Below are 27,963 nucleotides of genomic sequence, written 5' to 3'. Positions count from 1 at the left end.
AAATTATCAGAAGTCTACTTTATTACTGCTTCTCAGAGACCCAGTCCTTTAATGTTTTTTTTATTTATCTAATTCATTAATGTATCTTTTGCCATGTCTTTATCCTATTTTCCTTAAGAATACATTATTCTTTAAAAATTTCTTTAATTGAATCTTTTACTTCATCTATTTTCTTTTGTAAATAAAAACATAACAAATACCATATAGGGTGCTTTTTTTGTGTGTGTTTATGTGTGTGTGTGTGTGTGTGTGTGTGTGAGAGAGAGAGAGAGAGAGAGAGAGAGAGAGAGAGAGAGAGAGAGACACTAGGGATTGAACCCAGGGGTGTTCTACCACTGAGTTACATCCCTACCCCCCCCCCCACCTTTTTTTTTTTTTTTTTACCCAAGGTCTGGCTAAGTTGCCCAGACTGACTTTAAACTTACAATCTTCCTGCCTCAGTCTCTTAAATAGCTGGGATTACAGCATATGACACCACACCTGGATTTTTCTTTCTGTATTTTCAGTGCTAGGGATGGAACTCAGGTCCTTTAATATGCTGGGCAAGTGCTCTACCACTGAGTTACATCTAAAGCCCTTTATATTTTTCACTTCGAGACAGGGTCTTGCTAAGTTGTCCAGGCTGACCTTAAACTTATAAATAAATGAATAAAATAAAGTTCTATCAACAACTAAAAATATTTTAAAAATTAATAAACTTTTAGCTAGATGAATCAAGAAAAGAGAAGACATGAATTCCCAATATTAGGAATGAATGAAGTGGTCTTACTGTACCTCCCGTCAGAGAGTAAAAGGATAAAATGGGAATAAGTCTGACAATCTAGATGGAATATTTAACAAAAGTTAACAAAATTGACTCAAGAAAACTTGAAAGCCCTATATAAGTTAGAGATTTAATTCATAATTAAAAACTTTCCACATAGAAAATTATGATTCTTGGGCTGGGGATGTGGCTCAAGCGGTAGCGCGATCGCCTGGCATGCGTGCAGCCCGGGTTCGATCTTCAGCACCACATACAAACAAAGATGTTGTGTCCTCTGAAAACTAAAAAATAAATATTAAAAAATTCTCTCTGTGTGTGTGTCTCTCTCTCTCTTCTATCTTTAAAAAATAAGAAAGAAAATTACAGATTCAGATGGCTTCCCTGATGAATTCCATCAAACAATGAAGGAAGATAAATACCCATCTTGCACAAACTTTTTTTCAGAAAATAAGAGGAAGCATTTTCAAACTTATCATTAATTTGATTACAAAATCAGAGACATCACATGAAAAAAAGAATTCAGAGCAATATCACCCATGAACACAGACGCAAATGTTCTTAAAAATACTGGCAAATAAAAATCAATATTATGTAAAAAGGATGCTGCATGTCATATCCAAGTGAACTGTATCTCAGAGTATAAGACTGGTTTAAAATCAGAAAATCAATCAATGTAATTTACCAAGATAGAATACAGACGTTAAATCATATCATTATTTCAACATATGCAGGAAAAAACATTTCATAGAAATCAATATCCCTTCATGATAAAAATCTTTCAACATCTAGAAATAGAAGTCCTCTGCATCTGATTGTTCATCTATGAAAAAAACTCTATAGCTAACACTACACTTAAGAGTGAGAGGTTTAATGTTTTCTAAAATCACAAATGAAGCAAAGATATTCACTTTGTGTTGATTTAACTTTGTACTACAAAGCCCAGGTAGTAACTAAGGGAGGAGAAAGAAAAAGCAGATTAGAAAGGGAACGGTAAAAGTGTACTATCTGTAGATAAAGTGTGTGCAGAACACTCTAAGGCACCTGGGTCCGGGGAGCAGGACTAGGACTAATAAATCAATTTTAGCAAGGTTGTAGGACACAAGTTCAAAACAAAAATTAATTGTATTTCTATATAATGGCAACACACAAAAAACAGAAAATGAAATTTAGGTAAATCAATTTAAAACAGCATTAAGAAAATTAAAATACTTTGAGATAAATTGAACAAAATGTATGTGAGACCCAGATGCTGATAACTACAAAATATTTTTCTCTCAAGTAGAAAAACTGAAGGAGAAATGAAGAACTATATAAGGCTCATGGATTGGGGATACAACATTTTAAGATGTCAATTCCCTCCAGATCAATGAAGATTTTCAATACCATCCCAATCAAAATTCCAGCCAAATGTTTTGTAGACATTTACAAACTAATTCAAAAATTTAAGGCTGGGGATATAGCTCAGTTGGTAGAGTGCTTGCTTCACATGCACAAGGCCCTGGGTTCTATTCCCAGCACCACAAAAACAAAAACCTATTCAAAAATTTATATGAAAATGCAAAGGAACTAGCTTCGCCCAAACAATTATAAGAAAGAACAAAGATGGAAAACTACTCCCTAATTTCAAGACAGTGTAGACACAGCATGGTATAGTGCCATCAGGAAGATACTGATGGAACAGAACAGAGTTCAGAATTAGAGTCACATTTATATGGAAATTGAGTCTTGATAAAAATGCCAGAGAAATGAAAGAAAGATTTCAAGAAATGGGGCTGGGCAACTGATTATCTATAGGGATTTTTTTTTAAATTTTCCAAATTAGAATTTTATATCCATGAAAAGTATTCTTAAAAAGTAAAAGGAGAGCAGAGACATTTTCTCTCCAACAAAAACTGAAGATTCATCACCAGGAAACACAAACTAAAGGAAAAATAAAAATAGTTCTTCAGGCAGAAGAAAAAAATAATCCCATAAGAAAATAGAATTTGGGAAAAAATAAACAACAACAAATGGGAAAACAGGTAAGTAGGAAAGTATCAACTCTACACTTAAGTAATGATTATTACTAGTCACTGAGTTTAAAATGTATGTAAAATTAAATACATGGAAATAGTAACACAAAATGTGGAAGAGTGTTCATGGAATTCAAGTTCTAAGGTTAGCATTCTTGGAGAACCAAGAAAAGCCATGATTTGCATCTAATAGTAACAAGGTAAGGATGCATGTTCTCATTTACAGAGTAGCCACTAAAGAAAAGTCAAAGGCTATATAATAAGGTAATGAGAAGAAAATGGAATAATTGTTTCCTTTTTGCCCATAAAATCATTTAAAAGATAATCTCATAAATACTTTTACTAATACCTTACCTGAGACTTTCAATTTGTGAAGTACTTGAGTTGCTTTTCCTCTGGATATACCAAATGCCTACTAACGTGTGTTCTGGTTCTTTTTTGTCATATTAATTTAGAGCCATGTATATGAAAGAGAAAAATTCACAGACTTAAACAAAAAACAAGCATCAGTATCAGTAAATATTTTATTTGAACATTTAAGGTTGAACTTTGTAGCCAGAAGGTATAAAGGTGAACACTCTTCATAATCACCGAAATCTAAGAAACTCACATTGGAACTGATTTGAGGGTAGTGAGATTGGGAGAAGTTTGAGACACTCAAAATTCTGAAAGAAAATTAAACAGCTCATTCATCAACATGTACCATCAAAGCACAGCTCCTCCTCAATCCAGTTCTTTCTTTAGTGCTGGCATTTCCATTCCTCTGATCCCATATTTTCCTTCCTCTTTTCACTTGATCCTTCACCTACACATGTCCCATGAAGGACTTCACTGCAATGGCAAGTTCAGGGTCATCATGAAAGAACTTTTTGGCTCCAAGTCCATAAGCCTCCTGACATCCCCCAAGAGTCCTGCTCTGAGGTCCCATCCAAAGCCTATGGAAGTCAATTGGTGGAAATGGCTGCCCCTCTGTCATTTTGTTAAATTCCAAAGTCCAAGGTTGAGTCAGGTTTGAGTTGATGCCAGGTGAGTAAGAGAAGCTGTGACTCCCTTTGGGCAACCAGCAAACTTAGTCTAATTTATAGTAAATAAAATAAGCCATCCACCTGAATTATGAAAATCAAGGATATACATGGAAGAGTAGCCAAGCAGAGGACTCTTAGAGATGTCAGTGTTCACTTGGCTTGAACTTCAGGGCCACACTGTTGATGCAAAATCTCTGTCCTGTGGGTGCAGGTCCATCAGGAAACACATGGCCAAGATGAGCTTCACACTGTAGGACAGAGAAGCCTTCATCACTCCCAGTGGAAACAGAGCCCTTTACATAGAACCAGACAAATGGACCCCGTGTGCCACCTAACTCCAAGGTCTGACATCTTTGTATGTGTATGTGGGAAACTCTGTCACATCAGAATTTGATTAAGGTATGGAATAACTCAGGACACAATAGTGGTAAATAGTCCTACTTTACCAGTGAGAATGTACGCCAACTATCAAATTTATGCCTTGATTTACTCACCTATAAAGTAGGAATGGTAATTATACCTACTTCATAGAGTGTTGTCAAGATTAATTGAGACAATGTACAGAAAACAGCAGCACAATTCCTGGTGAGTACTGAATAATGTTGCTATGGACAGGATATCATTATTTATATATATATCTCAAAACTATGCTGTCTGAATCTACTTGCTTCTGGCATTTTACAAAACCTGGGCCTCAGAAGATGAGAGTACCCAAAACTGGCAAAATGATTTTTCTGTCTGGATTTAAGTCACTCCCTCCTACAAGGCTCCCAGAAGGAGTAATGTGCTGTTGTTACTTGGAGTATCCCTTTGCCTATCAGTGACATACTTCAGAGTGGGGAAGGAGACAGAGAGATGCCAACCACATGGGCTTGCCTGCAGCCTGCCCCTGCTCAAAACAATGTGACCTGCCAGTTTTTTAGACCCTAACCCTGGTCCTATCTCTGTGGAAGGTGAGAACCAGAAAAGCCCATTTGAGAATGATGGGAGAGAGGGGTCATTAAGGGCATGAGTTTCTGCTAATATATTCTTATACTACATTTATTTATTAAGTTTTTGTGATGTTGGAGACCAAGCTCAGGGCCTATCACTGAGCTGTATCCCCAGTCCTTTTTATTTTTTATTTTGAGACTGGGTCTCATTAAGTTGCTAAGGCTGGCTTTGAATTTTCGACCCTCCTGCCTTGGCCTCCCAAGTAGCTAGGCAGGTGCCATAGTGCCCGCTTCTCAATGCCTTTTGATGACAAAGTGCTTCCATGGAACAAGAAAGCAGATGCCAAGCACAGGAGAGTTCCTTGTGGCACTTTTAGCCACATTAGAGAAAATAATATAAAGCACAATACACCACCTGCTTGCAGACCACCTCTGTGCGAGTTTTCCCTGAGGAGGTGTCTAGACGTCTCAGGATTCCACTGTTACTTTCATCAGAGTCCAAGGTGCCATGAGCCTCAGAAAATGAAGGCCATCCGGTGCCAGAGCAGAACTTCTTCTCAGAGCTGTGGAAGGCAGTACCAACACCGTGACCAGTAAAGACGCTGTTATTAACATACCAGGAGCATTTTTTTTTTTTCTCGATAATTCGTTTTTCCAAGAAGCCAGACCTGATTCCCACTTTGCTCTGTCAGATTGCAAGCTTGGCCAGGTCGACCATCAGTTCCACAGACTTGTTCCCACTGCACCCCTTCACTATTAAGAACATTGCCTGGCCACAGTGAAAGGATGTCTTGTGTCTTTGATGCTAATGGCTTCTTTCTATGTCTGATCTAAAGGCCTGAAAAACACTTGGAGCTTTGTGAACTCTGTTGCATATTAGAAACTGCAAATCAAATCCATGTGTCCTGAATGCAGAAAAAGGAGAAATCAAACAGAAATAACAGTGGTCAAAGGGGGTCAATGGGATCTCGGCACATCAGAGAAGCACTAGAAGCAACCACTTTTAGCACAGGGAACTTCCAGTTATCTAAACACACGAGCTGCCTGCCTGGGGGGACTAGTAGTATGAAATCGGACAAGCTGCTCAACCTCCCAAGGCCTGGTCATCTGTGAAATGGGACAATCATGCCTATCCCAAAGGGGATGCTCTGAAGAGCATGGTATAAACTGAGTGTAGTGCTAGGCACATATACTCACTATGATTATTTTTATTAATATATAAGCCCAAGTACTCTGTGCCAATCACTCCAGTGAAGCCTGAGCTTCCAGGGGAGTCTCTAAGGAACTAACGATGCTAAAGGCAGAATGGGCCAAGAAAACTGTCGAGAGGAACAACTTGCAAATCTGCTCACCAGAGACCCCATTCTCAAGGCTGGGGGTGCAGCTGAGAGGCTGCTTAGCACGCACCAGGCCCTAGGTTCCATCTCCAGCACCACATTAAAAAAAAAATTAACAAAGAGCCCATTCTCTAAGAGCTTGGACAGATAAGCTTTTGCAAATGGCTTTAGGAAAATAGATTTTTAAGAAATTTTAGATGGCAGGGAGAAGACTTGCTCTCCACTTGAGAAAGAAATAATTGAGGGGCTGGGGATGTGGCTCAAGCGGTAGCGCGCTCGCCTGGCATGCGTGCGACCCGGGTTCAATCCTCAGCACCACATACCAACAAAGATGTTGTGTCCGCCAATTAAAAAAATAAATAAATATTAAAAATTCTCTCTCTCTCTCTCTCACTCTCTCTTTAAAAAAAAAAAAAAGAAATAATTGAAAGTTAAACCCTGCCAAAAATTGAACAAACAAGAAAGGAGTAGTGAATAATGGAATTCTTGACTCTAAACACAAAGGAAGTGAGCAGAGAACATAAAACCCACTAGGAAAAGGACATCATGACACAGTGAGCTTTAGACATTTTGATCCCGGGATCCCTCCATGCCCCAAATGTCTAAGAATTCCCTAGAGTTTCTGTTTCCATGAGTGACAGATACATAACCAATTAGAAATGATAACTGAGAATTTTATAATACATATGCGTTATATTACTTTTTAAAATAATAAATCATTACATATTAACATTTCATGACAATACTGTTTTCCAAAATGAAACAGACACTGAATGAGAAGGACTGCATTGTTTTACAATTTTACAGATCTCTTTACTGTCTGGCTTGGAAAAGGACAACTGAAACTTCCAATGTGCCTCTGCACTTATTCTGTTGCAAGATTGTTTTGATACAGGAAGGGGACAGGACAGCTCAGTGGTAAAGTGTGTGTACGGTCCTAGGTTGGATTCCAAGCACAAAAACAAAAGGACTTTGTCTCACGTGGATGGATACATCTTGGGAAAGGGGTCACCTGGTAGATCCCTTAGATAGGTCCCAGGGATCCTCAGGAATCCTCTCTGAGAACCACAGGCATGCCCCTTAGTGGTAAGGGCTTGACTTCCAAAGATGTTGGTGTGAAGCCACACTGTTATATCTGTGTGCTCTTGGCAAGTTATTTAATAGTTATTTAATCTTTTAAAGAAGAGAATTGGTGTCCTAAATTCCAGAATAGCAACAGCATTATTAAATCACATGCTTGTTGATAGAATTCACTGAGATATTTCTATATATGGTGTGTTTAGAGCAGCGCCTGACACATAGTATGTAAGTTTGTAGCTATTCTTTTTAATATCATTACTAATAACAGTCATTCATAAATTTGAGCAGCCATGGGTCCAACTAGAAGTCTCTGCACACTCAGGTTGGGTTCTTTGCAACTCTTTTCTGAGAGTTCAGAAATATTCACATGGCACTGAGGGTATAGCTCAGTGATTGAGCACTTGCTGGCATGCATGTTCAAGGGTCTGGGTTCAATCCCTAGTACTGCAATAAAGAAACAAAAATATTTGCCTTGCCACTATGTTTCGGGAAAAAACATCATAAGCCTCTTTTAATCAGCATCTTTCCATCCTCAACATTATATAAACTACTGATCATGAAAGGAATTTTCATAGAGAATTACGAATATAATAAATTTTTTAAATGAATGAATTTTAGACTAATAAAAAGTCATTAAACATTTTATGGGAAACAATAAACCTTTATTGATGCAATTAGCAGATTCTGGAGATTTTACCAAGTAATATGATAGGGTCAACATATATCACTTAAGACTGAGAACCTAAATTTTTTTTTAAATATCTTTTTTTAGTTGTAGATGGACATAATACCTTTATTTTGTTTATTTATATTTATGTGGTGCTGAGGATGGAACCCAGTACCTCACACATTCGAGACAAGCACTCTACCACTGAGCTACAACCCCAGCCTGAGAACCTAAATATTAATGCTAATTAGAAATTATACATATTTAAATGATCATAAGGCTCATCCTTGGAAAACTAAAACTATTCTGTATCATGTACTCGAGAAGGTATTCTCTTGTTTATCTGGTTTGTTTTTCTTCCTTTTCTGGATATTCCACAGCCCCCAAAGTAACAATAAAGGCACCAGAGATAAATGACATCCCTAATCCCAAAGTCCTAGAAGAATCTGCATTCAATTGAAGAAATAGGGCACATCAGAGATTTCCAATGTTACTTAGTTACTCAGGACATTAGAATGTCACATAAAAAGTGAATTAGCCCTCAGTTTTCTCCTGTTTTAAGATTTATGACCAGAAATATATGTGAGTCTCACAAAACTTTTTAATAAACCCTACCAGAAGCAGCCTGGAAGAGGGAGCAGACAGGGGCCAATGTCACTTAATTCCAAGGTTATCCACAGTATGGAGTCCCTCAGGAGTGGTAACATCCTGGAAAGCATTCATGACCTTAAAACCCTCAACCCGTGGTCTCTCATTAGAAGAGGCAGTGCTCTCCACAAATGTGCACTGTGATCATTCTTAAGACAATGGAGTCAGGAGGGGAACTACATTAAGTGTGACAGATGTATCTGGGAAAGAGGCTCTGGGCAGGGAGTCTGTGGCTTACCCTGGCTGGGCATATCTGCTGGAGGCTAGTTATGTCTTCCCAGGGACCTATGGATGTAATTTGGATGGCTGGCACCAGAAAGTGGTGGTGTCTGGTTCTACAGCACTGCACAAAAGGCTGATGGAAACCCAGGTGACAGCATGGGCTTCAGAGCCCAAGTGCCATGGCCTGGGGTTTTTGTCTGGATGCTGTACCACTCTGGAAAAGTCAACTCTCCTAAGACTGTTTCCTGGCATGAAATGAAGGTAAGGACAGCACAGAGAGCTGCCGGGAGGTCTGATGTAATGCTGGGTGTGAAGAGCCTGGCGTGCGGGTGGGTTTGTTGCTGGATCCTGTTTCTGAGGAAGGGCATGCTCAGAGGTTCCTGTGGAACATGAGTTCAGTACTATCACTTACTAGAGATGTGACTGCTGTGGTTTGCCCCTCTGAAACTCAAGTTGAAATTTGACTGCCATTGTGGTGGCACTGGGAGTTGTGGCCTTGAAGAGGTAACTAGGTCATTAAGAGGGACTATGGGAGTTCTTATGGGACTGGATTAGTTACAAGAGCCAGTTGCTGCAAAATGAGGCCACCCTTTGCATTTTGCTTCTTTCCAATGCTCTATTGGACCTTTAGCTTTTCCACCATGTTACGATGCAGCAGAAGACCCTCACAGAAGCCAAACAGATGCCAGCCCCATGCTCATGAACTTCCCAGCCTCCTGAACCATGAGCCAAAATAAACTTATATTTGTTATAAATCACTCAGTCTCAGGTCTTCTGTTACAGGAATAGAAAAAGGGATGAAAACATGAGCAAGTTACTTAAAGAGATAAAATGTCAGTTTTCACATCTGTTAAATAGGGTACTAACAGATCCTGGAGAGCAAGAACTATTTACAAAGTACTGAGCCCAATTCTTTAACTGCTCAAGAAGTGCCAGGTATGCTGGCCCACACCTGTAATCCCAGCAACTCGGGAGGCTGAAGTAGGAGAATTGTCAATTTGAGTCCAGCCTCAGAAACTTACTGAAACCCTGTCCCACAATAAAAAGTAAAAGGGCTGTGGATATGGATGTGACTCAGTGGTTAAGTGCCTCTGGGTTCAATCTCCAGGACTGAAAACCAAACAAAAAACCCATGCTCATGAAGTTGCAGCTTCTTCTCTCACATTTCCATGGTGCTTTCCATCACCACTGCAACACCCTTAGATAGTCTCGATATTGCTACTGTTGCTAAGCACTAAAGCAGATGTCATTAATCAACCAGTCAAGAGGTACTTGGTGAGCACCATGCCAGTTTCCTAGCACAGCTGCAGAACATTACCAGAGAGTAACTGGGACAAAATCAAGATGCCGGCAGAGCCATGTTCCCTCGAAGACCCTGGGGAATCCCCCTGTGCCTCTTCCTAGCTTCTGAAAGTGGCTGGCATCCTGTAAAGCGGATAAACTCCAGTTGCTGCCTTCACATTCACATGGTATTCTCTTCTATGTGTCTGTGACTTTTTTTCCTCTTCTTATAAAGACATCAGTTATATCAAATTAAGGGCCTGCCCAACATCAGTATGACTAATGGCCCTGTTTCCATTTACAGGTTCCAGGGATGAGGATTTCAATGTATCTTTCTTGAGACACAATTCTACCCCTAACAACCTCCCTGAGGTATGTACAAGAAGTATAATGGCTAAGGAACTTGAGGAGCTTGTCAGTTTTATTTCCTCAACTAAAGAAAATATTTGAGCCAGTAGAACAGCACACAGTCCTAGATTGTGTGCTACTGACAAAGTAACAGGAATCTGTAGCAGAAAAAATAAATCCAAAAATAGACATGTGCTATCAGAGAAGGCCTCAACAAGCAATCTGGGTTCCAAGATAAATGAAGCCTAAATCACACACAGTAGGGGCAAGCAGAGCCAGGAAGGCAGGCCCAGCCCGAGTCTGCAGGTAGGAAGCAGCCTGGCTGGGGCAGAAAGCAAGGAGGTGGTTGATCCCTGCATGTACCTTTTCTTTTTAACTAGGATTCAGTTCTGGCTGACCAACTTTTCACTTTGTTTTGACTCTATATGAATTCTTTAAGAAATTATTTTTTCTGTTCCCCTACTTCCTATAATAAAAGCTTAAGAATAGAAAGAGGAAAAAATGGTGCCAGGTTGGCAAAATAGCTTAGTGGTAGGACACTTGCCTAGCATGTGTAAGGCCCCAGGTTCAATCCCCAGTACTGTCAAAAAAATAAACACAAGCAAGTAAATAAAGGCTTGGGTCCCAGCTTGGTGCTCTGGGAGTTAGTAGAACCTTTAAGAGGCAGGGATTACTGGAAGGTCTTTAGGCGGATGGGGACATGCCCTTGAAGAGAATGGTATGTTTCTAGCCCCTTCCTCTCTTTTGCTTCCTGGCCATGAGGGGAGTGGTTTTGCGCTACCATACACTAAGGTGAGCCACTGCAGGCCAAAAGCAATGTGACCAATCAATCATAGACTGAAACCTCTAAAATTCTAAGCCAAAATAAACCTTTTCTCTTTATAGGTTGATTATCTCAGAATTTGTTATAGTTATGGAAAACTGACCAACACACGGATATACTCTTATTTCCCTCAGTCTTAGCTACAGCTACAGGAGCAGCAGGAAGACAGAACAGAAATTCAAAAGTTATTGAAAAGAAAATGGAAAATTTTTAACTAAAATTAAATGCTTACAAAGAAATAATTAAAGTTCATGAGTTGACAGTTCAGTTAACTGGCCTCATGGTTAACAATTTTTCCCCACCCCCTTGGCTGATTTTCTTATTTGTTTTGGCTGTTTCAGCTCCTCAACCTGAAGTTGATGACTTAATCTTCTAAATTTGAACTACCTTTGTGCTAATATAACACACATGCATATAATTCAGCCACATTTCCAATGCTTAATAGTCCCAAGTGAGTCAGAGCAGGTACAAAACATGTGCCCCATTCTAGTGAGTCTTCCTGGAGAGCCTTCTGCTCTGGTCACTCCCAGCTCCAACCTTCGGTGACTCTGTGACAGCCTGTGTGGTGAGGGGACAGGACATTGAGGGATGAGACGGCCTCCTCTTTGCAGATGTGGAACAGCAATAAAATCGAAGAAGGAAGACTAACGCTGAGTCGAGTACTCTTACTAGGATGACTTTTCATTTTTTGTGGTCACAGTGGTTAACAGTCCAAATACAGAAATAGGACATCTTCTGTTGACTAGATAGTAACAAAGTATACTTTCACAATATGGTCCTCTGGCTGAAAGCAAGCCAGCCAACTGAACACTCTTTCTTCATACTTCTCTTTCATAGAAGCAAAGATAAGGAATAACAAATATCTCCAAAATATGAATCTTATATTTTACTGCCGTGATACTGTGAAATACATATTTGGCTTTTCTCCTATTTCCTGGCATATACAACTTCTAAAGTTTTGGAATCTTAAAAATTAGAGTCTTTTTATATGTTAATGAGTTGACTCATGGCAAACAGCCATAGAGAGCTTCAGGGTGGGACTAGTCATCCTGAAGAAAGAGCAAGGCATGGTCAGAGGATTGAGACTTTCAGCTCCACCCCCAACTTCTGGGGAAGAAGAAGGGCTGAAGTTGATCATCAATAATCAGTGATTTAGTCAATCATGCCTACATCATGAAGCCTCCATAAAACCCCAAGTGGATAGGGCTGGCGAGTTTCCTGATAACTAAACATGTGGAGGTTCCTGAAGGATGCACCCCTTTCCCTGAACTTCATTCTGTGTCGTCATCAGTATAAGTGTTTTCCTGAGTTCTGTGAGCTCTTCAAGCAAATTAGTGGAACCCAGGGAGGGGACTGCAGGAAATCTTATTTATAGCTGGCTGATCAGAAGCACAGGTCACAATCTGGGGCTTACAACTGGCATCGGAAGCACAGGAGGTCCTTGGGGACCAACCCCTCAATCTGTGGGGCCTGATGCCATCTCCAGGTAGGTCATGTCAGAAGAGAACTGGATTAGAGGACATTTAGTTGGTACTCACCATGGAACTGACTAGCTTCAGGGTAGAAAACCTCACGACTATGGAGGTCACAAAAATCTCCTGTGTTGATTGCTATGGTATGAGGGAGGAAGGTTTGTTTTTTCAACACAACTATGTAAAAATTAAATTCCTTCTAGCTCCCCACAAGCTACCCTGGGCTGACTGCCTTCCCTATATCTCCTCATCAGCCACGGACAATGTTTAGGCGTCTGGACCAGGGCTGGTCCCCTTCCCTAAGCATGAAGGGAAATCGATCCTAATGCCCCTCGTCCTTGCAGGCAGGGTCTGGCTTCCTAATGCTGCCTGCATTAGCAGCCAGCCAGCCAGGAAACCCCGTCTGCTCAAAGCCCAGAGGACAGAAGGAAGCGCTGCCTAATGGAAGATTTGCAGAGCTGGCTTGATTTATATTTTATTCTAAACCAATTTAGGGTTGATGCAAAAGAAAGGAAAACATCTTTGAAGTTCTGAAAAACAGGACTTCAAAGATGTTTCCTTTCTTCTTCATTGAATCTCCTTTTTTTTAGACTGTTTCCTGCATATCTAAACAAAAAAGCCTTTGTTGAGAGATTTTAGATCCTGATTGACTTAAAAGAGGCTTTGAAATCAAGGGACAATTAAATTTACTTTTAGCTACATAGAAGAGGGCATGGTATTTACTACTGTCAAGCACTGTGGGGAATCTATTCTCATAAAATTCTACATTTCCTAAATTAAATTATAAACCCATTTTCCCGGGGAGAGGTATAGTTTTAATCACATGCCAGAGCAAATACTATTAGGGTTTAGATTTCTTTAAAATACTTTCCCTCTAAAAAAATTCTAATAGCTTTATCGTAAGAAATAGCTTAATTGGTATTTCTCAGGGATACATAAAGGAAAAATATAAGCCAAGAAGTCTTGTTAACTGCTTTACCTGTGAGAAAAAAAAATCAAGACAGACAGGTATCTTCTAGAAATAGCTCTCTTTATGCAACAATGCCAAAAGATAAGGACAATCAAAAGACAACCTGCCCAGGAGGTACAGGCCTGTAACCCCAACTACTCAGGAAGGCCAAGGCAGGAGGACTGCCAAGTCTAAGGGCAGCCTGGGCAACCCAGGGAGAGCTAATCTCAAAACAAAAACAAACAACAAAAACCCCACGCAAAAACAGAGCATAAAAACAAGATAGGGGGGCTGAAGGTATAGCTCAGTGGTAGAGCACACACTTAGACTCTGGGTTTGATTCCTAGTAAATAAATACCAATAAACGAATAAATAAATAAATAAATAAATAAATAACAATGTATTTATCCAAAACCTCAAATGAGGATTGTGGAATAGGTAGGTTTGCTCTCCCTCATTGCCTCTGAATCCTTCAATCTTACCTGAAGAGTGGACTATCACAGCACACACAGTGATACATTCCTGACTCCTTGTTGTCCAGGTAGATCCCACTGAAAGGCTGAAAGGAAATGAGATACATCATGTGCAGGTTTCCCACATGGAAGTGATATAACACATTTTAAAACAAGATTGGGTTTGGGGGCATAGCTCAGTGGTAGAGAGCTTGCTTAGCATGCATAAGGCCCTGGGTTCCACCCCCAGCATTGGAAAAGAAAAAAAAATAAAAAGGAAATAAAGAAAGGAAGGAAAGTAGGTAGGAAGGAAGGGAGAAAATACATAAGAAGCATAGCTGAGTGAGATCAGGGGTTTTTGCCTTTCACATGCTTCACATGGTGCTGAGGACACTACATATTTATCGGGTTCCTGGGGTGCCAGGGCCACTGCTTAGATGAAATTACTACATTCATTATGGCTTAAAGAGCTTTCAGGTTTGCAAAGCTATGCCAAGAGGAATACAGGGAGACTTATGGCAATGCATGAGCTGAGTCAGTATTTTTTTTTAATGTTATTTTGCAAACTGAATCTCAGTTAAAAAAAAAAAAAGAGCCATTTTGTCCAATTCCTTTTGTCATCTTCTTTGTCAAAGAAAACTATAAAAGGGAAACTGTGATGATCACATCATAGCACCCAGTGGCAAGCATTACCCAATTCCACAGGATGGACAGGCCAAGGTCAGAACAGCTTATCAAGTAAGAGGGTTGACTCAAGAAATAAGCTGGACTCTTCTGCCCACTCCAGTTTCCCTAACTCAAAAAACTCCAGGTCAAACCTTCAAATTCCCAGGGGTGGTACTAATGGTCCATTTTCAATGAGATTCCCAGCAGACATTTTCAAATTAACCTACTGAGCCTCCCACATGGATACACTTGGACATTTTCCCTCTTTAAAAATCCTGTATTTAGGAGGATTGTGAGTTCAAAGACAGCCTCAGCAAAAGCGAGGCACTAAGCAACTTAGACCCTGTCTCTAAATAAAATACAAAATAGGGCAAGGAATTGAGTACCCCCCAAGTTCAATTCTTGGAACAACAACAAAAAAAAAAGTCCTGCATTTAGCTGCAGAAATCCTAACAGTAGTGATCTGGTCTTTTATGGCCGAACATCATGAATGCTTGCTCTCAACAATAGCACTGATGGGCATCTGTAACCAAGAAGAAGTTTTACATCCCTCCCACCTGTGCTGAAAGTACATACATGCCAAAGAGCTACCAGCCCCAAGGCTAATCTAGAAAAGCCTATCTGTAGGAACCAGACAGCTTGGTAAGATTCAAAATGTAATCTCATCATCACAGGGAAAGGTTTGGCAGAAGAGGGTCACTGCTATCACAATAAGTGAAATAAATATAAATAATTCAAATGAAGAATTCTTAGCCAGCATATTTTATAAAATGACATCTACCTGCTGATTCTTGCCTGACTCTTGATGTATCCCTCCCCACATCCCAATTATATACAAGTCCTCTCACTTAATTAGGACTAAATTCAGCTTCTATCTTATTTGTTCGGTTTAGCACTGTGTTTAGCAGTACATACATGACCCTGTATGTACTCGGTGCCGGGCTGGATGTCAAAGCTGAAAAGATTAGAAAAAGCTCACATTTTCCCTTTCTCAAAGAGTTTGCCGTCCAGGCTAGAAGAGATGGGAGTTGACAGTTATACCATGTAATGACTGCATGGCAAGACACTAGCATGGAGTTTGGTGGCATGTGACCCTTTAATATGAGGGGAGTTTCCATTAAGGATTTTTGCAATATAGTGTCTGAGATGGAAGGTTTTTGCTTTTTTTTTTTTTTTTAACTTTTTAGTATGACTTTGCACAGCTAATTGGTGTTTGTTATAGAAAAATGCTAAAGTGCTAAGCTCAATTTTGTAGGATGAGTAAGAGTTAATCAGATGAAGAGGTGGAAGAGTGTTTCAGACACAGAACAGCTCACACTGGTAGAGAATGGAGAAGACGATACTGGGAAGTCTGGAGAGACCAGGTCACAAAGGGCTGTAAGTAAACAGAGCAGACACTCTATCCTGCCAAACACAGGGAGCAGAGCCTCTGGAAACTTGAACACTGGGTGTACACATGATCAGAGTCAGCTTTTAGAAAAATCACTTGACATCCAGGTCAAGAATGGATTGAAGGGACTAGAGATATAGCCCAGAATGCTTATTTAGCATATGCAAGTTACTGGGTTTAATTTCTGACATTGCAAAAAAAAAAAAAAAAAGGACTGGAAACTGAAAAAAGAGGAGAGTGTCAAGAATGATTTAGACGAGGGGATTGAAATGACTGCCTGCACAGGAGAGGGGGACAGGGTCAGAGATAGAATGAAGTTCAAGCTACCTCTGGGATTTCAAGGTCTGTCTGAACCAATGACAATTCTCCCTTCTTTGATTTTGTCAATACAACACACCTACTGGCAAGAGGACACACTCAAAAGGAATGACCACAGATAATTTCACATGGGACTGTTTACAGGGGTGGAACAGGGTCAAGAGATACCAACACAGGGGGATGACATACCCCCGAGTACTGTGAGAAGACACAACCCACTAGGCCTGTGGGACAAAGGAAGGGGATGGTCGCTGGAACCTGTGTGTAGGGAGGATGCCTGCAGGAGCTGCCACCTGCAGCGGAGGAACACAGCCACTGCTGACCTGCTGCTTCACACAGAGGACCCTGGATCCAAATGGGTTTCTCTATCCTCCTCTGATCTGCCTGGGCATCTCCTGCTGCCCAAACTAAATCAGTAGCCAGAGGTCAAGAAAGCGGTCCCCCCTCCTAGAGCTTGGAACAGGGAGAAGCCAATGGAGACTGGATCAGGAAAAGACAGAGAAGGACCTGCACGAAACCTCCCTCTGTTGATGCTTGATTCTTAGTTATTGCTCAATTAGGCCGAAAATTCTTTTGTTGGTTGCTAGCAGAGCACTAGCATATTACTGCAGCCCAATAAAAAAACACATGTAACTGAATTTTCATTTGAAGTCACAGAATAGGAGTCGCTATCTTAGAGCTTCCCTTAACATAATGGTGCTAAGACTTCCAGTTCTGCAATATTCTAAAAATTTCCATGTGGAAACACAGCAACTGAAAGGGATTTATAACATTAGTTAAAATAATGGATGATGCTCATTTTGTAAAAAGGCCAAATGCACAGCGTATATCGTACCATCTGTTTCAAAAGCCCACAGATTTATTTTCCCAAACATCTGGCAGTGCATCTCCAGGCTCTATGTATACACCAAACCCTGTCTGGCTCTGTACCTGAGAAATCAGGGCTTGCTTCGAGCATTCTGGGGATTCTTATGACTGTTCACGGAGTATCATGTGTGCCATCTACATTGTGCCACCTACAAAAGTGGCAAATGTGGTCTCTTTCTCAAAGAAGGCTTTAGTAAAACTTCACCCACAGGAAGTTGTGAAAATACTATTTCTCAAGAATTCATTGGGATCTGCCAGCCTGTCTGATGTCTTTAGCATCCGAGAAACTGAGGTACAACCATGATTATGATGCCACATGTACTTCATTTGATTGAATGAAGTAGATACTGATGAAGTAAAAATGTAAGTACTCTATAGACACTTGTAAAACCACAGTATTGTGGTCCAGATTCAACAGATTTGTGAATCTGCTTAACAAATGAAAATATCTAATAATAAGTTTCAATAGGTAATTGACAGCAGTTGGATTTGGATCTGAACAAGATTCCTGGTTAAGAACCACAAATGGTGTTATAATGAGGAATCACTGGGGGCTGTTGTCTCAGGAAATAAATGAAAGTTGAGATTGTTGAGTGCAGCTTAAGTGAAGTTTCCACCTGTAAGCCCACAGTCATTCAACACTCACAGAAATTGATTTTTTGAGTGCCTACGACAGTCAGGCACCATGTTAGATGCTAGAGGATAGAACAATAATGGCAAATGCTATGAAGAAAAAGCATGGTAAAAGCAGACTTTGTGAGGGTCTGAGAAAGTGAGATGTGGACTAAGGTTAAAAGGCAGGTTTGAATTAATGAGTAGGAGGGGTGATGGGCAAGAGAAAGGAACCCGGATGCAAGGGCCTTAAAAGGGAAGGGAGCCCAGGTTGTCTGAGAGCTACAGAAGGCCTCAGAGGGAAAATGGCTGGATTTAAGAATGGGATGGGATGCAGGGGACTTTAGTACCCAACTAGCCCTTCAATACTTTCCTTTTTCCTTGAAAGCAGTGGGAAGTCACTACAGGATTCTAAACTGGGAAGTGGTATGGCCAGCTCTGTGTTTTCAAAAGACTCTTTAGCTGAAAGGCAGAGGTGGCTCAGCAAGGAGCAAGAATGGCTGTGCTCACAACAGCTGGAGGCTAAGCAGAGAGAGAGATGGGGTAACCAGGCACAGCTGGAAGCCAAGGACATCAGAGGGCACTCAAGTGACTGGAAGGTTACTTAGGACAAAAACTGGGCCTTCTGGACAGTGGAGGGCCATGTGTCTGAGGAAGCAGTTGGTTCCTGGATGGATAGTGATACCCTGAGCAAGGGAACCAGGGAGGAAGACAGGATCTGTGCAGCAGCCAGTGATGAACTAGAGGTGGAAGCTGGATCTCTCCTGACTTCACCAGCACCTCTAACCAGAACTCTGATCCAATCTGCTTACCGGTTCAGTTCCTTTTTCTCTTGTGACATGGAACTGCTCTGGAGTCAGTTTCTCTTGCCACTCAGCCTTGGTGAGAGACGGCCCACATGGCTCACATTTCGTCACAGACTCTGTATTATCAAATAGAGGGTTTTTTTTTTATTAAAATGAAAAGGCATGATTAATTTTTTTTCCTCGAACTTTCTTCCAAAGCACACTATTACCCAGAGAAATAATCCTGTCCCTTCCTCTCTCTGTCACTTCATTCTCCATAGGGACCAGAAAGCTCGGGTACAAAATGCCTTGATTATTTAATTTAATAAGAAATTAGTCATAAATAGAGAACCGGGGCACCTAAGCCAAAGAGGTAGCAGAAAAAGGAAATAATGTGGAATAAATTCTCCCCAGGTCCCTAGGGATGGAAATTGATCCTCTCTTCCATTCCGACTTTCAGAGAAGCACTTACTGTCGGGACACAGCTAGGAGCAGTGGAGAGATGGGACGGGAAAGAACCTTCAGATAGTGGGTTATTAAACTCCTCTTCCTTCCTGGTTTATAACAATATCTCTGACTTTGGTGGTCAAGGGAGGTCTTTATTAAAAAATCCTCTTGCATGGAGAAGAGACTCCTGTTGTATGTACCCAGGGGAAACTGAGACCTACCATAGTCTATATTATAATGCTTCGTGGGTTTTGTCCATGTTTTGTTTTTCTATTCCCTTTAGTTTCTGTCTTATTACTTTTATTTGGGTGACTACAAGCAAAATAACTAGGACAATACTCTTTCACAAAAGCAGGTAGAAAACCCAATTCTCAAAAAAAATATTTTAATCATCCAATATGAAAAATGTGGAAGGATTTTATAATCTGTCCAACCTCTCAACTCACAAATGAGGAAACAGAGGCTCTAAGGATTAATAACAAGCCAGTGACACTGAAGGTGAAAAATCAAATACCTGTGAAGGGGCTGGTGATAGATCAGCAGTAGAGAGTGTGAGCTTAGCATGCATGAGGCCCTAAGCTCGATCCCCAGCACAAACAAGAAACAGCACCTGTCACATCTGCACCCATAAATCAAATAAGCCATAAAATTATTTTTGAAATTCATTTCTGATGACAAAAAATTGTCCTAAATAATCCTGTAGCAAGAAAAGACTTATTTTTATCACTAGCTTGTAAGACTATACCATAATGAATTTTCAGTATTGTTTACTGTAGATTGCTTATGATGTTTACATTCTGAAAAGTTTTTTTTAAATTGCTAAGTATTAAAAGTCATGTTTTCTTAAATATTCCTTTTATAAGGCTATGGGGATTTCATTCTTAGCATGCAAACAGATTTCAGAAATTTTTCCTATGAAAATATACCTCAGTTAATCCAAATTTTCAGGAACTCATCTTTTGGGGAGCAAAGCAAAATATATTTGTGTGACAACTCTTACCATCCAGGAGAATTATCATGGGGAAGGAATGATAGGAATTTAAAAATTATTGGTTTTACAACCACCAAAATAATATCTGATTTGAGCAGGAATCACCAGGGGATTCTAAAACCACTGGGTGAAAGACAGTTTCTCTATATCCAGTTATTAACCTCACTGGAATCTCAATGAACCATGGTGATTTTTGTATTTCCTTACCAGCTCACTTTATGTTTCTCCACAATTGGTTTTTAAAGCCTTTAATGTTCTCCTTCAAGCATGGTCTCCACTATCTCCCACCTTACTCTCAACAGATGACTCCACTTCACAGGGATCAAAAACCACAAAGGAAAGCCCTCCAATGTGCTGCTCAACTACCACATTTACTTGCACCTATCCCCTCCATCCCTCTCTTGTCTTGTTGCAATGAAACAAGAGACCTCCACCTACTGTCCATATGCTGCTGCTGTTTATCTGGTGTGCACCTCCTTCTGCCTAAGGACAAAAGCCACTGTCTCCCTTTCATAACCATCAACTTGCCCTCCTCTGGATGGCTGCCATCTGCACCTAGACACACTGAAACTCCGGGGAGAAGAAATTCACACAAAACTCATTTTCCTCACATGGCCACTCCAGCCACTCCTGAAAGAGCTGTTTTTATTTCCTTACCTCTCTCAGTCATGCCTTAAAACATTAGCTTCTACTCCTATGACTGCACTGAATGTGTTCTCAGAGAGCCATGGACTTCTCTGGTAAACCCACTAACACTTCATCCTGACCTCACTGACTTCTCAACACTATCTGACACTACTGACACTCATTTCCACAACACCAACTTCTCTCACCTCTCCAGGTGCTTCCTTGCTCTAAGTGTCCTTTTCCAACTCTCCTTCCTCTAGCTATCCTTGAATACCCATGTTCTTCAAAAGGGTCTTTTGTCCTAGGCTTTCTTCTGTCCTTATTCCAGGTCTGTCCCATGGGTGATTTTATCCATTTAGTAGCTGAAAGCACAGCACATGATGAGGACTCCCAAATCTACTTTTCTTTACATTCTAGATCTCTCTGCTATTTCGGTCCTATACATAATCGCCACTGGGATGTCTCCACTGGGATGTCCCATCTCAAAAGGACCTCATGTATCTCCTTGCTCCAACCTGAATCTGCTTTTTACATTTGCTGTAGCTCATCCACCATGTTTCAAGCCAGAAGCCTGGGCCATCATCCATGACTGTTGCCTTTTCCTACACCAAGTCCTGTTGGCTTAACCTTCCAAAAGAACTCCAGAATCTGCTCATTGTCACTTCTCCTCAGCCATGACCTTGGACCATGCCACCATTAATTCCACCAAGTTTCCTAATCCTCCTTCTATCTTGACCATTTCTGATTTTTTTTTCTCACTGCCTTAAATAGTTCAAATGTGATATGATACTCTCAAGGTCAAAACCAAACTTCTTAATGTGACCACCAAGGTCTCCTTGTCTCTAATATGGTTCTACTTTCCAATCCTCTCTTGTGCTACACTCGTTATCCTGGGCCAGTCTTTTCTCTCACACCCACACACACACACACACACCCACACACACACACACCCCGCCCCCACACATTGTTTCTGTGGTCTCTTCTATGTTTTCTTCCCTCTGCTTCAACACCTCTTTCCTTCTTTTTTCCTAATTCCAACTTGTCTTTCTGGATGAAGTAGTCTATAGATGTCAACAGCTCATCCATGGTGTCATTGAGTTCAACCACGCCATTACTGATTTTCTGCCTGTTGGGCCTGTCTTCCTGAGAGGGTGTTGAAGTCTCCAACTATGACAGTGGATACTAGAATTCTCTTTGCAGTTCTATCATCTTTGGCTTCACAAAGTTTGATGCTCTGCTGTTAGGTGCATACACATTAAAGACTGTTGTATCTTCTTGATCATTACATAATGCCCCTTTATTACTGATAACTTGTTTTGAAGTCAGCGCTGACACTAACATGGCTACTCCTTCTTTCCTTTTATTAGTATTAGTTGTATCTTTCTCCATCCCATTATGGGGATTGAACCCTGGGCCGTGTACATGGGAGGCAGGCACACTACCAACTGAGCTATATCCCCAGACCCCCTTTACTTTTAATATGTGAACTTCTTTTTAAAGTGCGTAATGCCATATTCCCAGTTTTTTCAAGAGGCAGAGTGACGCAAAAGGATCCAAAGTTCAAGGCCAGCCTCAGCAACTTATGGAGACTCTGTCTTTAAATAAAAAATAAAAAGGGCTAGGGGATATAGATCAGTGGTAGAGCACCCTTGGGTTCAATCCCTAGTGCTGCAAATAAAGTAGGTTAGGTCATGAGAATGGGGCCATCGGGATGGGAACCAAGAGTCTGCTCTCTCCATGCACACACATCATGGTAAGACTATATGTGCACAAAGCAAGAAGATGGACACAGGGAATCCACTGCCACCTTTATCTTTGATTTCTAAGCCCCCAGAACTATGAGAAATAAATGTCTGTTGTTTAAGCCACCCCATCTATGGCATTTTTGTCATGGCAACTCAAGCAGTCACAGAGCCATCAAGTGACAGGGAGCCAAGACACAAATATGGGTCCATCAACAATCAAGCCTTTAACCACAGAACGATTACCTGCTTATCATTTTTAATGGATGTCTAACAGTTTGTTGAATTGAACTTTTATGATTTACTTAAGCATTCCTTAACTGATTTGGATTGAAGCCATTTCCGGTTCTTAAGGGTAATGCTGTTAAAACTGTCTTTGCACATATAGCTTTGTTCTTCTTTTGAATTACTTCCTTAGGATAAATTCCCAGGAGGGGGTATCTGAGAAGTTACATAGCTCCTGTTATGTGTTGGTGTCTGGCCAATTTTTAATGTGGCTGAAGAACTTCCAATCCTAGGGTAATTCATTAGGCTGCTTCTGACCATATCAAGAACAAGCATTAAGAAGTTTCCACAGAAACCACTACCCTATCAAGAGGACAAGGAGAACTCCAAACCCACAATTATGTTTCCATTGCCAGTGGTTCTCAGCAAAGTAATGCTTACAACATAGTAGGCTTGCAGCAAATATCCTCAGTCTGGCTGAGACATTGAGGGGTCGGAAAATCCATAACTGGAAGTCCTGTTGGATCAGCTACCACTCTACATTGTCAGTGCTTTTATTTATTTATTTAACACTAAATTTTGAAAAAACTTCATGTAATTAAAAAGAGTTCCAAGTAAGTTGGTACATATTTAGTGGTTAGGTATCCCTTAATGTATTCAATAGACACATAAAATTGGACTCAGGGCTGAGGGTACAAGGTGCTCTAGATCATGGGTTCAATCCGCAGCACAGCAAAAAAAAAAAAAAAAAGGGAAGCACAGTTGGGCTTCTTGCGCAATTTCCCAGGTGGTCAACCCACATGAGCAATAAATTTCCCTGAAATCTATGAAATATATGTGAAATACAGTGCTAGCTGAAACAGTTCTCCACAGTGACTGAGTCCTAACTGGTGAAATGTCCCCCATCTGAAAAAGGACTAAAGGTATTTAGCAAGCACATACATACAAACACAGACACTCTATCCCCCATTCTCCCTGTTCTGGTCTCCAAGTCATTAATAATGATTGTCAGACTGGTGGTGGTGCACACTCCCAGAGGCTCAGGAGGCTGAGAGAAGAGTTGATCACAAGTTCAAAGCCAGCCTCAGCAACCGCGAGGTACTAAGCAATTCGGTGAGACCCTGTCTCTAAATAAAATACAAAATAGGGCTGGGGACATAACTCAGTGGTTGAGTGCCCCTGAGTTCAATCCCTGGTACCAAAAAAAAAAAAAAACCAAAAAACCAAAAAACTCTGTGTCAAATAAGGGCTGGAGATGTGACTCAGTGGTAAAACGTTCCTGGGCTCTATGCCTAATACCAAACAAACAAACAAACAAAAAAACTGCCAGACCAAATGATTAGCCTGCACATCTCCCTGAGTCTTCGGTGCGAACTCTGGAGCACAGAATCCAAAGTCTGTGCAGCTTGCTTCTCACAGGCGAAAAGAGCTGTTCTCTGAAGTGGAACAGACCAACTGCCAGCGCAGGAGAGGGCGCGCAAGGTCCCCCTGAGCAACCACTGTGTTCTTTACCTGGAGTCCAAAGGTCCGCGGCTCTCGGAACTCACATGTTTTGCAATAAGTGAACTTTAAGAAATAAAAGAATTGTGTGCACATTTGGTGAGACAGTCTGACCTTTCCTTGGGTTCTCAAAACGCCGGGCGCCTCCCGCTAACCCAAGTTTACAAACCACCGTCCTAGACCGCAAGGATCGCGTGGGGACTGCGGGGACCGGCGGGGACCGTCAGCGGCGCACGGAGGAAGGCTTAGGAGAAACGGGGCGATGAGAACAAGGCGGCGAGCCACAGCCCGCGAGAGGAAACCGCAAGCCGGAGACGGCGGCGGGGCCTGCGTCCTACCTGCGTCCCCGCGTCCGGCCCCCGGGCCACCCGCTTGGCCCCGCACTGCCAACCCAGGCGCCTCTTGGGAGGACCGACCCCAGAGCGCTCGGAAAAAACGCGCCATGACGCCAGCGGGTTAGAAGCCTAGGCCCGGCTTTCCGCGCTGGCCCTGCCCCCGAACTAGCCCCGCCCCCGAACTAGCCCCGCCCCGAACTAGCCCCGCCCCAGCATCGCCCCGCCCCGCGCACTAGCCCCCCCACCCTGCGCACTAGCCCCGCCCCTAGCCTGCTTGTCCCTGACCTTCCCCGCCCTGCCCTGTGCCCTTCCTAGCCCCCTCCACAGCTTGGCTTTATAACCCGCTGCTCCTCTTCCTCCCGCTGTCCCTGTGCCTGGACCCCACTCCACCTCCACTCTCCTAGTCCCTAGGGCAAACAGGATCTGGTTTAGTTTGCATTTTCCAGAGTTATATATAAATGGAATTATTACATTTTGTACTTGATTTTTGCCTGGCTTCTTTCAGTCGGCACAATTATTTTGACGTGCCTTCGAGTGTTTGCATGCAACAAATTGTTCATTCGACCTTAGTGCTGACTAGTATTCCATTTATGGGTATGCCAAACTGTATTTATCCAGACACCAGTTGATTCTGGCTGCTTCTAGTTTTTCCTTATTAAAACCAATTTGTGTGGATATGTGAGTTCTTTTCTCTTGGGTGAATACCTGGAAATGGGATGACAAGATCAAAGGCAAATAAATGTATTCCATTTATGGGTATGCCCGCATGCAGTATGTGAGAGCTTCAGTTCTCTCTGTCCTGGCTACCTCTGGAGTGTTCGTTCAGACTTCTCTACTGCAGCCATTGTGTAATTAGACGGTGGCCTCTTATTGTGGTTTTATTTCATGGTCTCTAATCGTTAATGTTAAAACATTTTTTTTCTGCAGTGAGTATATTTTCTTTAGTGAACGTCCAAGTTTTTTACCCATTTATTCTTAGATTATTCATTATTGAGTTTTGAATATTCTTTTTATATTCTGGATACAAATCCCTTCTCAAATGTATGCTTTACAATTTAATTTTTATGAAGCTCAACATCAATTTTTTTTATGGATAGCATCCTTTGGTATCATATTTAGGAAATCTTTGTCTATTCCAAGATCACAGAGATTTTCTGTGTTTTATTTTGAAAGTTTTATGGTGTTAGGTTTTACATCTAGGTCTACTAGATTAATTCCATTTTGAGTTAATTTTTGTGTATGGCAATATTTTTTGTTTCCTTTTTCTTTTCTGTTTTTAGTATACCAATGCCTAATTTTTTCAGCACCATATGTTGAAAAGAGTCTTGCCTTCTCCACTGAACTGCCTTTGAATCTTTGTCAAAAATCAGTTTTTTAGTCAATGTAAGGTTCTATTTCTGGACTTCCTGGTCAGTCCCATTAATCCACTTGTCTGTTTTTAAATTAATTAACACAATGTCCTGATCACTGGACTTGGAATCAGCTAAATTTGTTTTGTAATTCTGTTCTTTTTCAAATTTATTTTGGCTATTTTAGGTTTTTTTACATTTCAGCGTAAATTTTAGATTCAGCTTCTCAATATTTGCAAACTTTCTTGAATTTTAACTGGAATTGCATTGACTCTTTCATAAATTTGAAGAGAATTGACACCATAACAGCATTGAATCTTCTGACCCCTGAATAAGATATGTCTCTTGATTCATTTGGGTCTAACAATCTGTCAGCATGTTTGGGAGTTTCCAGTGTACAGAGCTTGCACATTTTTTTGGCAAAATTATACTAAAGTGTTTTATATGTTTGATACTGTTAGATTGGTTTATTTTTTTCATTGTAGATTTTGTATATTGATCTAATATTCTGAAATCTTGCCAAACTTGTTTATTAGTTTTAGTAACATTTTAATGTATTTTATGAGATTTTCTACCTAAACAATTATGTCAACTGTGAAGTGCTTTACTTCTATTTCTTTTTTGTTTGTTTGTTTTATTGCACCAATGTTGAATAAAAGTGGTGAGAATGAACATTCTCATGATGGACCTGAACTTAAAGGAAAAGCATTCAGTATTTCACAAATAAGTATGATAATAGCTATACGTTTTCATAGGTACTCTTTATCAGATTGAGGAAATTCCCATCTACTTGTAATCCTCTGCGAGTTTATCAGGAAGAGATGTTGGATTTTTGCTTTACTGTAGCTACTGGTATAATCCTATCTGTTTTTTCAGTTTTCTTTTGTAGTTTTTTGATTGATTTTTAAATGTTAAACTTAGTAATCCTGCAGTAAAGCAGGCAATTTTATTTCTTTATACATTGTTAGAAATTATTTCTTTTATGTATTGCTGGATTTTATGAAATAAAATTTTTAGAATTTTTGCATCTTTGTTCAGGATGGACACTGGCCTATAGTTTTTTTTTTTTTTTTTCTTGTAATATTTGTCTGGTTTTAGGTCCCAGTTGAAAGGATATCGATCCAAGCTGGGTGTGGTGGCACACGCCTGTAATCCCAGCAGTTCCCAAGGATGAGGAAGGATGGAGGATCTGGGTTAAAAGCCAGCCTTGGCAATTTAACAAGGCCTGAAGAAAGTTAACGAGACCACGTCTCTAAATAAAATATTAAAAAGGATTGGGAATGTTGTCAGTGGTTAAGTTCCCTGGGCTCAATCCCCAGTACAAAAAAAGAAAAAAAAAATCCAAATCCAGGAGGAAGAGTACTTTGTTCTTGTCCAAGATCATGCTGCTGAAGATGATTTTTCAAACTCTTCAACTCTTATTCAATAAGAGTTTGTAAAATCCCTCTAAGTTTAGGATAAAAAAAATGTTAAGAAAAAGCAGAATTCTAACCCCTCAGCTTCACTCCCAATCCCAAAATGGGAAATGAATTTAACATTGTGACAGTGTAAAATAAGCATGGAGCCTGGTCTAACACAAACCCAAGTACAAATCACCTTCAGTCTGAAAGATGCATGACCATGGTGGATTATCCCATCTTTCTCAGCTTCAACTTCCTTATTCCTGAAAAGGGGTTATTGTAAGGATTAGAGATGACATATATTAAGACTTTAGCAATCCTTCTGGCACACACAGTTGGGTTAAATAAAAGTTATTGCTATGGTGATTTAATGAGGCAAACAGTGATTGGGTGAACAGTTGAGGACCAATTCATCCTGTATTTTTGTGTATTCCCATATTCCCAGGGAGACATTCCAAACACAGAAGAAGTCCTTCTTCCCTACCACTATTCTCCCTTAAACTTGATATGAGAACCCTTGCCTCACCTTTCTGGTCTTGAAATGCCCCCTTTGCCCACCAACATTTGTCTAAATTCAGTTTACATAGTAAGAAAGACGATGCACTAATATCATGTTCTTGGCCATAGGTTCTTAGCCTAAACAAAATGCTATTTTAAAATGACCTTTAACTTCATTTACTCAACTGTACAAACTACTC

The 27,963-nt window shown here is 40.6% G+C and overlaps 1 protein-coding gene across 1 annotated transcript; it reads right to left on the bottom strand.

Moving 5' to 3' along the window:
• Positions 1-3,292: 3,292 nt before the first annotated feature.
• Positions 3,293-24,656, bottom strand: Msrb2 (methionine sulfoxide reductase B2). Its single transcript, XM_026401191.2, has 5 exons — positions 24,520-24,656; positions 18,677-18,786; positions 14,042-14,118; positions 5,148-5,295; positions 3,293-4,048 (listed from the first exon to the last, which is right to left on the bottom strand). Exons 1-5 carry the CDS (start codon positions 24,623-24,625, stop codon positions 3,944-3,946), a joined length of 546 nt encoding a protein of 181 aa, XP_026256976.2. The 5' UTR covers positions 24,626-24,656; the 3' UTR covers positions 3,293-3,943.
• Between the last annotated feature and the right edge of the window lie 3,307 nt (positions 24,657-27,963).

Source organism: Urocitellus parryii, chromosome 9, assembly GCF_045843805.1.
Source record: "Urocitellus parryii isolate mUroPar1 chromosome 9, mUroPar1.hap1, whole genome shotgun sequence".
NCBI lineage: Eukaryota > Metazoa > Chordata > Mammalia > Rodentia > Sciuridae > Urocitellus > Urocitellus parryii.
The sequence above is the reverse complement of the archived record's forward strand: the minus strand, read 5'-3'. Positions and strand labels throughout refer to the sequence as shown.